The 11,605-nt window shown below is 37.8% G+C and overlaps 1 protein-coding gene across 10 annotated transcripts in view; it reads left to right on the top strand.

The window, feature by feature from the left end:
* ACTN2 (actinin alpha 2) overlaps window positions 1–11,605 on the top strand; it is a 63,686-nt gene that overhangs the window by 35,420 nt on the left and 16,661 nt on the right. For 9 of the 10 annotated variants that reach the window (XM_079550437.1, XM_079550434.1, XM_079550432.1 and 6 more), the window contains exons 7-12: window positions 243–324; window positions 3,489–3,574; window positions 6,158–6,250; window positions 7,376–7,606; window positions 8,670–8,817; window positions 10,395–10,545. In XM_079550437.1, the coding sequence (XP_079406563.1) occupies window positions 243–324; window positions 3,489–3,574; window positions 6,158–6,250; window positions 7,376–7,606; window positions 8,670–8,817; window positions 10,395–10,545 (791 nt within the window). Of the gene's footprint in view, window positions 1–242; window positions 325–3,488; window positions 3,575–4,682; window positions 4,769–6,157; window positions 6,251–7,375; window positions 7,607–8,669; window positions 8,818–10,394; window positions 10,546–11,605 lie in introns of all 10 variants that reach the window. The other variant, XM_079550435.1, reaches the window with a different exon arrangement.

Genomic DNA, 11,605 nt, shown 5'->3' with positions numbered 1-11,605 from the left:
ATGTATTGGAATGTATATAGAATTAGAGAGTTCTAGTGTCTTACTAATATTTACCTTTGAAGGAACAGTAATAGATAGATCAAAGGGCCATAAACCCATACTCTGCTTTTTGTAGAACAGTAGCTGTGATTCCCATTAACAATTGGGAAAAACTGAGTAAGTTTTAGTGCACCTACTGCAGTAGACTTGCTTCAAAGAAAAACCTGTATTTTTGACTTGTTGTGTTTTCTTTTTCCATATAGGATGACCCCATAGGAAATATCAACCTTGCAATGGAAATTGCTGAAAAACATTTGGATATCCCTAAGATGTTGGATGCAGAAGGTGAGAGCTATAGTGAAGTTTGCATTACTTATAAGAGATCATAAAACTTATGTTGTTTTGTATCTAGTAAATTTTCAACATTCTTTCCCACATAAATGGTCATAGAGAAACTTTTCTGCTTTGCTTTCAAAGTCTTTTCCTTCTTGTTCTACATATACTGGATAGCTCTGTGCACTTTTTCATAATGTCTTTTTCTTCTGCTGTGTTTGTACTTATTATAGCACTTTGGACCAAAAGTTCAGCATGTGGTTCCACTGACAAATGAGGTTCAAATATAGAATGAAAAGATAACCCTTGCCTATAAGAAAGTATAATCTACGATTAATAAAGATAATACAACTGTTAGCAGCTTAAAGCATATTTACATTTCCAAATGAGAAGACCAGGAAGAAATAGAAGTACCTTTCAAAATTTACTACTGATAACATCACTTCTGTGAAAGAGCTTGGTTGAGGCAAGCTTGTTTTCTTCATATTTAGAGTCATATAATGGTTTGGGTTGGAAGGGACCTTTAAGATCATCCAGTTCCCAACCTCCTACTATAGGCAGAGACGCCTCTCTCTAGACCAAGTTGATCAAAACCCCATCCAGCCTGGCTTTGAATGCTTCCAGGAAGAGAGCATCCACAAACCTCTCCAGGCAACCTGTTCCAGTGTCTCACAACCCTTACAGAATTTCTGTATTCTATTCTAAAGAATTTCTACCTAATATCTAGTCTAAATCTACTCTCTTCTACTTCAAAACCATTTCCTCTCATCCTGTTTCCTCCTTCCCTTATAAAAAGTCCCTCCCCAGCTTTCCTGAAGGTAGTGGAAGACTGCTGTAAGGTCTCCTTGGAGCCTTCTCTTCTCCAGGCTGAAGAGCCCCAACTCTCTCAGCCTGTCCTTGTAGGGGAGGTGCTCCAGCCCTCTGATCATTTTTGTGGCCCTCCTCTGGATCTGCTTCAACAGCTCCATGTCCTTCTTGTGTTGGGAGCACCAGTTCTGGATGCCCCAGATCTCCACGTGGGGTCTCACTCTTGTCTTGATGCAGCCCAGGATACAGTTGGCCTTCTGGGCTGCATACTTGCAGCTCATGTTGAGTTTTTCATCAACTGGCACTCCCAAATCCTTCTCCTCAGGGAGCCTCAGGGCTGCTCTCAGGCCGTTCTCTACCAAACCTGTATCTGTGCTTGGGATTGCTCCCACTCAGATGCAGGGCCTTGCACTTGGCTTTGTTGAACTTCATGAGGTTGGCATGGGCCCACCTCTTATGCCTGTCCAGGTCCCTCTGGATAGCATTGCTTCCCTCTAGCGTGTCAACTGCACCATTCAGCTTAGTGTCACCTGCAAATTTGCTAAGGGTGCACTCAATCCCACTGTCTGTGTCACCTACTAACATGTTAAATAACACTGGTCCCAGCACCAATCCCTGAGGAGTGCCACTCATCACTGATCTCCAAATTAGACATTGTGCCATTGACCACAGCTCTCTGAGTGCAACCATCCAGCTAGTTCCTTATCAAGTCAGTGGTCCATCCATCAAGTCCATTTTTGGACTTGGCATTTGGACGTTTATTTAAGTATAAACTTTTTGCAGGAATCACTTTTAATGAATAGCTTCGTTATTTGTTTTCTCCAATAATCTTTCAATCTGTCTACAAATAACTAGAAGATACATATTAATGTTTCCTGAATTTCTTCAAGATAACCTTTTGTACTCCTGGCAAAAAATAGTGCAACAGTACTGGAATTTGCTTACACTAGTTCAAAGCATTCTTCACCAAGAGACTGCTTCCGGTGACTTGACAGTAGAGTGGTGATAGCATGGCAATTATGCAAAACACACAAACTCATCTTGTTGGCTTCCCTTAAAGTCGTTGGCAGGAAAGTTAGGCCAATGCAAGATGAGTTTGAAGTCCCAGTTTGTAACATAGTAATTGAATATTTTTCTTACTTTCACCTGCACAATTGGTTTTAATTTGATTGCAGTTCTCCTTTGAAGCTCCACTTAATTATTTTATTCTGAAACACTGTGCAAAGAATAAATGGACATGATAACTCCTTACTATTGAATATCTACTGTCATTCTCCTTTCACTCATTTTTCTCTTGATGTTAGATGCAGGAAAAATTCCTGCCCCTCTTTTCCCTACCCTCACACCCATCAGAATTCCTATGTATTCTAGCCCTTTGTTTTATTCTTGATAGTTATTTGGGGGGGAATTAAATCATGCTTCTTCTAGCACCCTCATGAGTATATGTCATCAATTTTTATTGTTGTATTTTCAATGGAAATATGTTTTCTTCTGAACCATGTGAGAGTGATTCAAACCAGTAAATAGATTGGTCCTGAAGTTAGAAAATCTCTTGTTATTATTAAAATTGTCATCTCATGTATGGATCTTGACACACTACTATCTTCTCACTTCTGCAGTGGCAGAAATCTGCAGTTTGCATAAGCATCATTCAACTATAATTGTAAAACCACCTTTTTCTGACTTTGTCTTATCAAGTAATCAAAAATGTCATTTTTTACTAATGCATTCATGCCTCAGTCACAGTCTATGCTTTTAATCTTCCCTGCTCTGATAGGGATAAAGCTATCTGTCAACCAAGCCAAACTCTTATGTGATTTATACTGTTAACAAAAGAGACAGACTGGCTCAGGAATAGCAGCATGTTTACTATCCAAGCTTTTCTTAGCACAAAATGTATTTCTGAACTGCAAGAATTCTGCAGGTTTCCAGTATGTATCAGTACTTTGTCAGTCACAAGGATCCTTTGCTAATATAGTACGTACACTTACTTTGTGACTGTTGATGGCTGTATTTCTTGTAGTAGAATTACTGTTTTGATTTAGATGAAATTGCTCTGGAGTGGCAGCGAAACTGAATCAAGTAGATCTATGAGCCATGCCATCTTTAGAAGTTTCCCCAAAACAGGTACTAGCAATGCCTTTCTGAATAGTCTCCATCTTCAGATGCTATACCATTTCAAAGAGCCTAATATGTTTTCCATTTTTGATTCCTAAAGCTTAGGTATCTTCAAATGAAATCAGTAAACTGAGTCAGGATGAAGGATGATATTTTTAATCCTTGTAGCACTGAGCTGGCATCATCAGCATAATCTACTGGAATTACCTCGTAAGAGTTTCTGAGCAGTAAACCCTTTTCTCTCTACACAGATGTAGTAAACACTGCCAGACCTGATGAAAGAACCATTATGACTTATGTTTCCTGTTACTACCATGCATTTGCTGGTGCTCAGAAGGTGAGGTTGTAGATAGATCAGATCTCACCCTCAACCTTCTTTGTCGTTTCTTTCAGCAATTTTTGTTTTCCCTCTTTTGATCTTTCCTTCACTAGTTCTTAGGACAGCATCTTAGATCCAAGCTCATTTCCTGTTGCCTGCTTTTCTCTGTGAGACATTGTCTCTGTAGAGCCAGTGGTAGTCTATCCATTTGTTCTGTAGATACGAACTTTCCTCTTTCTTCTTCCCATATATTAACTGATAATATCCAGTAGGTTTTTGGCATCTGATCACTGGAGTTGGTAGGACATTATTCAATGTCCTTTGATTGAACTTTTGTGCTTTGATTAGAAGCACTTTAAAATGTTAGAAGAAAATAAGATCATAGTGATAAAGCTATTCCAATAGCAGAATTGCATCTTTTTTTGCCTGCTGGATATTATTCTTGTTGCATATGTGTCAAAATCTTCATAACCGATGCTCAGAAAATGAATCCTTTTCTTATGCTTTCAGGATTGTTTTTAAAAATATTAAATACTCAATGGTAAGTGCAATCAATCAGCGGCATAAAACATCACTACTATACAAAACAGGGAAATATACAGACATCTCAGAAGAGCTGGAATCATGTTTTAATGAGAAGAAGTACAAGTAGAAAAGGCAAGGCAAATCAGAGAGTTGGATATATTTTAGGCATCAGTAATATAAGGAGTACTGACACATAATGTTAAAGTTAAAACTGATCCATATGTAGCTTCCAGAGGAGATCTCCCCAGATCAAAATCTAGCTTGTGTTTTCTCTGTGTTAGTCAATGAAGTGTTCATACCAATTATTATGCAGATAGTCTTTCTAAAATTAAGGTAGTTTCCTCTGTGACAATACTGTAGGATCAAAAATTCCACATTTTTGGTAAGAATTTGTGTTGAATTTCTAGAATATGGATTTTTTTTTCTGTCTATGCTCATTTATTTCAGCTTTGTATATTTTCCACAGTACATCTATGTACTCTATGTTCAAGAAAACATTAACAGTGACAACTATTTTGTGCTTTTATTTATTCTCCCTATCTTCTACTCCTTGTACCTTTTTTTTTTTGTTTTTTGTTTTCATTTCTCCCCCATAATATAGATATTGTGAACACTCCCAAACCTGATGAGAGAGCTATCATGACATATGTGTCCTGCTTCTACCATGCTTTTGCTGGAGCAGAGCAGGTATTAATAGATTGTTCCTTCAGGTTGCTGTGTTCTTGCTTGTTCAACTTTTCCACTGGTTTATATTTATAACAAAAAAAAACAAACAACCCGCCCTCAAAAAACCCAAACTCACTAATTTTGTATTTTGTTGTTTTAATTAACAATTGCAAGTATTACTTGAGCACTAATATTTGTTTTTAACAAACTCTGAATGTGTTTTAAATGTCGTGCAGCAAGTTGAACCACTTTATTCTGATAGAAATTTGTGATTTTTAATGTTGAGTGTCTTTGTTCAGTGATTGTAAAGACTGTTTCAGAAAAAGTATTTGAAGTTACTGTGAAATGGAATGGTTTGTTGCTACATCAACATCTTATGCTTTTGCTGCATAAAAGCATGTTTGACTTTTGGAGACTTACTTACTCATGCTAAGTAGTAACTTAGGGCTACCTGGAGATGTGGAGAGGCACGGAAGTTGTCCACAGCAGTATTTGCACCTGGCTCCCACTGAAGCCAGTAGAATTATTTGTAGACCAAAGTGTTGGTATAAGAAACAAGAACATCAACAGGAGATCTATCATACAGGGTGATACTATAACAAATGTTGCATTTCTGACTGCTCTATTTCTTACATTTCTAGACTAAAAAATGAACACAATTCAACTTACATAGAGAAAAAAATGCCTTAAAGTAGTTGATATTTTTCCTTCTTCCTCTGAGCTGAATTTCCCTTCCTATCTGGTAGGCTTCCTGCACCAGTGCTGTTGTGCACTCTTCCATCTGGGTTGTGCAGGTTTTGCTATTAATAGAAAAGAATGCTTCCAAATACTATTCTTAGTTGACTGGATATACTTCAGATTCATATAAATATTCGTATAAATTTGTGATGTGGAACTATTATGTCAGTTTTAAATATGGCAGAGCTACAGTGCTTTCAGAAATAAATTTGGCAGGAGCCAAGAAAAGATTTGTTGCCAGTAGTTAAGTTGTATCTGCTTCCAAGGATGTATGCGCATGTGGGTCCCCTGACTTGCATCCAGTGTTTCCTGTGTAGCTAACAAACAAAGTGTCTTTTTAGCGTGCTTTAAAAAATTAACCTAATAAGGTAACTTTAAGAATGCCCTAAGTTGCTTTTGAAAGTAAAGTATTTATTAAACAGCTATAATGACAGTGTGAAATACCTCCTTGTATAGTAAGGCTTCATTGTATGACTCATTGACTTCTATGCCTCATTTAAGACCACCAGAGTCTGTCAGTACAGAAGGAGGGTAACCTAGAAGCATAAATCAACAACTATATAAACCAATATGATTTTTATTTGCAGCTGCCATGTTCTCTTTCTTTCTCCAAGCCTGTACCTGTCTCAGAATGTTTACAAGTATGTCCTGTTTATTTGCTATATTTTATAGGCTGAGACTGCAGCAAACCGGATCTGTAAGGTGCTTGCTGTGAATCAAGAAAATGAGAGGTTGATGGAAGAGTATGAGAGACTTGCAAGTGAGGTAAAGACAGCCTTTTCTGTAACATGGTGATAATTACATTGATGAAATACCAAAAGCTGAAAGATTCACACACTGTCTGCAAGACTGAAAGTGAAAATATCATGAAGGTGAATCTCATAGTTGTAGGATTCAAAGTTCAGTATCCCCAAAATGTCAAATATCAGGTCATTCCTTTGCCACAGATTTCCTATGTGACCTCCAGCTAGTCATTCAGTCTTGTTTTTTTGTCTTGTTTTTTTTTTTGTGCCAAAAAGGGTGTTTTGGGGACTGTCGTCAGACTGCTTTAGGGCTAAGCTTGGCGTCTCTGTAATCTCCAATGATAGCTTCTCCTTCACTGTACATGGAACATACAGTATTCTTTTATTCCAAGCATGCCCCTTGGCTTTATGTACTGCTAGCTGCACCCAGACAGGGTCTCAGGGTGTTCACAAAACACCTGTGAACACAGGCAGCCAATGAATGATCAAGGCACACTGCTTGCATTGTTTCTGATTATTACCAGAAGATTGCTTTTTTTCAAAATACAGGTAATATAAATTTTCTTCACAAAGTATATACTGCAGACTTTATGAATCAGTTCCTCTTGTCTATTCTTGGTATAGGGCAAATGTATTGTCTCAGGACTGCAGATATATAATGCACAAATGAGAGCTCCTTTGTCTTTATAGTGTGCAACCTTCAAAAACATACAGAGATGATAGATACAAAGAGAGTAGTGCTGGATCGGTCTGCATAAAAATATTTACATATCTTGAGTTATTTGATTGATTTCCATTCTGATTTATGAAGTATGACTACTTCAGTACATCAATACCAATACTTTTGAAAGCAGCTAGAGATACTAGGTAACTTGTGTTTCAATTAACTGAAGTCGCCTTACATGCGTGTCCATGTACAGACCCTGAAGTCAAAGTATTTCCAGAAGTATCTAGAATATCTGAGAAAATTAGGGTTATTGTTCTGTTGAGAAAATGTTGTTCTTACTTGCCATTAGGGCCCTGACTACAACTGAAGTTAACAATAGTAAGATGGAGCAAACGATTGAAATTTATGCATTCAATATTATCTGGTTTTTTGGTTGCTCTTCCATTGCTTTAATTTCAGCTGTTTGTGTTGATTTGAAAGCTTTTAGAATGGATTCGCAGGACAATTCCTTGGCTGGAAAACAGGACCCCAGAAAAAACAATGCAGGCCATGCAGAAGAAATTAGAGGATTTCCGGGACTACCGCCGCAAACACAAACCTCCCAAAGTTCAAGAGAAATGTCAGCTGGAGATCAATTTTAACACCCTGCAGACAAAACTGAGAATCAGCAATCGACCAGCTTTCATGCCGTCGGAGGGAAAAATGGTTTCAGTAAGTAAAAGAGGCATCAATATTCCATTCTCCTTTCTACCGACATTCTCACAGAAATTTCAGTATGAAGGACTGAAGTACCATTTTGAGCCATCCTCAGGAACTTTGGTTTGCTGTGCTCTGTCAATATCAAACCGCTCTCTTAAACATTCCCTTTCATTCTGAAATCTTTCTTTCCCTTACATATGCTCCTTGCTCTTTGGAAACTTTCCTCAATAGCAAACTGTCTTGAGACAGAGCTATCTTTGGGCATGTTAGTTTACTTAACTACTTTTTTTTTTTTATTATTTAAGCAAAACTTTTGCTCATCAGACACAGAGAAACAGCTATGGCTCAAAAAATGCTTCTGGTTTTTTTTTTCCGAAGATAATAGTCTTACTGTGGGTCAGAACATTTCTTGTGGGATAAAGGAATAAAGCAAACCTGTATCTATACTCTGTTTTAGCACTGTACTTTTGTTGCTTAGATTTTACAAACAGATGGTTGCATTACTTGCAAAGGGTGGCTGCCATGCTGCATACTCAGAAAATAAGGGGTGTCTCACTTCAGTTTTCTTCTCATGCCTTTGAGCTTCTAAGGAAAATCACAAAACTTCGTACACCACAGAAAATGAAATTAATTTGTATTCCAGATAAAATAAGGATCAAATCTTCTTGATACTAATTGTTTTGTTATTGTCTGCTTCTGAGAGCACAGCACATTAATTCTGACAACAGACAACTACATCATAAAAGAACATGTACTTGGAACATGAGAGGTAAAACTAATGTATCATGAAGGCACTGAACAAACAATTTTGCTTGAAAACCATTTGTGTAGAGGATTCTTTCATGATCCTGAACTCACTTGGTTAGAATGCTTTTGTCAGGTGCAGTTGTTTGGACTATCTGATCTCCAGAGCTGCCTGACGACTGACATTTTCTATGATTCTGGTATTTGGCAAAATCTGGACATCCTGACTTCTCTTTTTGGAGGAAAACTGTGAGCGAGTCAGAAATCTGCAAATTTGGATAAAAAAGAGAGTGTAGTTTAATTCACTCTTTCTCATATATTCTCTTAACAGGATATTGCTGGCGCTTGGCAGAGGCTTGAACAAGCTGAGAAAGGCTATGAAGAGTGGCTGCTGAATGAAATACGAAGACTGGAAAGACTTGAGCATTTGGCTGAGAAATTTAGACAGAAGGCTTCCACTCACGAGCAGTGGGCATATGGTAAGCAGAGATGGCTTCTAACATTTTTCTCATTTTAACCTTCAAGGTTGAACTGTCAGCGATGTTTGCCAGCCAGGGGCACTCTAGAAATTAGCTTGGACAGCTTTAGAAAAGTAAAATGCTAACAGATAAAATTGGAGGTTCTCTTTCCTACAGTCATGGTCATTTGTAGGCATGTTGCTAGTGAAATATAACTGTGAAAATCATACTCTTTTCTACTAAGGGAGTGAGTCAAACCTAATAAGACTATCCAAGAAATGAATAAGGGCTCATACTGGTAATGCATTCCTATGTATTTGTACACCAGTGATCCAGCCAGGAGTGCAGTGAGTACAGAAATTCAGTTCTCCATTTTAAACTCAGAAATAAACTGGGATCTAAATGTGGAATTACTGACAGCTCTTCTGGTTGGTAATAATTCAGCCATCTTGATTTTTAATAGTTCACGTAAACTACATAATAATGGACTCACTGTTGCTTTGCTCCATACCCTGGATTATATCCCATGTGTGACTTTCTTTTTTAAAGATAGCCTAACCTTAGATGTAGTTGTAATGGCTACAGGACCATCTATTTTACAGCACCAACATAATGCCATTAAGCATAGTGACACTCTATCATCCCTTTTTTTTTTTTTTTTTTTTTGGCCCTGACAACCATTTTCCTGTTTCTGCCACACGTTTGGCTTTTTCCAGCTACAGTCTATTCGCACTGTGAAAGTTAAACTGAGGCTATCCAATAACACAATTGTTAGAAGCATACATAATAGTAAAAAGTTACCAAACAGATACTAGAAAAGAAACCACAGTGTTTATCATCCCTGTGAGCCTATTTTCTGAGGGTGTTCTACTCTTGTTGACATGGTATGGCTACTATACAGGGAAAAATTCAAATAAGCTTGTGCATAGCAAGTGAAACAATAGTCCCTTCTGGCTCTAGAATCTGCAGAGCTATGTAATGTCATATGGTGAGATGCAGTTGTACAGGCTGTCTGTATAGATTATTGTCCAACACAGGAGTTACTGAGGAGCAATATTTCAGTTTCTGATTTCGTTTATGCTTCTCTTGCAGCTATGTTGGCATTTTCCACTTAAAATTCAGTAATTGATACAAGATGGAGCCGTGTGTCTCTAATCTAATTTTGGCAGGAAAGTGCTGAAATTAATAATGAATTGAAAAGCAGAACATGAAAAAGAGTAACAGTTCCTTAGTAGGAATGAAGCTGAGCGTAGCAGTGTGATTTCTGATTTTGAAAATCAGTGATACACTCTAAAAGATTTGTCAGAATAGTTTAGATCCTTAGTTTTTGCTAATATACCACTTTATGCCAGTTTCTCAAGTAATGCAATGCTAGCTATTTTAGACATATAATCAACTTGTGCAAGAATCAAGGGATTACTGAGAGATCTTAAAAAATATTTTACTTTCCTAATTAATACTGTTAGGCTGACAAATTGCCACTCATCTTATACATGTGCTTTTGACCATGCCTCAGCTAAAAGAAGTTGACTGAATTTACTGTTGTTCTAACCAATGAATTAGTAAAAACAGACCAATAATTTAATTTCCTGTTTCAGGCAAAGAGCAGATCTTACTTCAGAAGGATTATGAATCTGCATCTCTGACAGAAGTTCGTGCCATGTTAAGGAAACATGAGGCTTTTGAGAGCGATTTGGCTGCTCACCAGGACAGGGTGGAACAGATCGCTGCCATTGCCCAGGAGCTGAAGTATGTTCCATTTAAAGGCTTGCAGCTGCTGACATTTAACTTTGTGATAAACTCTTTCCAATGAATTTGATAGTGTCATAGGTACCAACGTAAGAATTCCAGAGATAGCTTCATAAGTATATTATCTGAGCTGGTCACTGAGACCTTTCCCTCATCTCCCCTCTACTCCCAACCAAATATAGACGTGCAACTGACCAAAAATATTTGAAAACAAGCATTTTCAAATTCAATTTGAAGATAATCTTTTCTTTCTACTAATGAGACCATTGTGTGTTCATGGGAATGCTGGAGGTGTCTGTTTCTTAGTTCGTATGGTCTGCTGAGAGAGGTACTGCTTATAAATTGTAAACTTAGAAAATAATAGCAGTTAGACAAATTACAGAACAAGCATCTTCAATTTAATATCTGGTATTTTCCCACGAGTATATTGGTCCTTTGAAAAGACTTGATATCCTTTCTGTATCGGTCTTGGGTCATGCAGTGACATCTCTGAAGATTTAATCGTCTCTTGTACTCCGAGGCAAGCAAACACACAACCTTTCCTCCTCACTCAGCATTCTATGTCCAGAGAACAAAGCTGAGAACAATTCCACGACGTATTTAGCTATATTGACATCAGCTAGGTTGTTCAGGGGTGTGAAAAGCCAAGGCCTGTGCCTGATAGATACTTTGTGGCAAGAGAAGCCCTGAGTGTTGGTGCAGTTACTGCAGCTAGATTCTGTCTTTTTCGGTAAGCCTGTTTTTGTTTGCGGAAAAGCTGTTAATTCACATGCGCAGCACAATTTTGTCAGCAAAGCTCTGCCCGCACTGGCAGGAATGTAGTGTTAGATAATGATGTCTCCATTCTGGTAAAGTCATTTTCATTTGTGCACCAAGCTAAGGACATTTGCATTTGTAATCTTACACAGTTAACTGCAGAGGTCTTATACTGTAAATCAGTAGCACTACTCCTGATCTTAACATCTGGCACACAGTTAAATTCATTGCTCACCCACAGCACAAATCTGCAAAGGCAACAGGAACAAATGTGTGTTAGTGGTTGAAAGAGGAACCAGCATAA

Source organism: Tetrao urogallus (assembly GCF_951394365.1).
Source record: "Tetrao urogallus genome assembly, chromosome: 2".
In the NCBI taxonomy this organism is placed as follows: domain Eukaryota; kingdom Metazoa; phylum Chordata; class Aves; order Galliformes; family Phasianidae; genus Tetrao; species Tetrao urogallus.
Note: the sequence above shows the minus strand (reverse complement) of the source record. Positions and strands in the feature narration are given on the sequence as shown.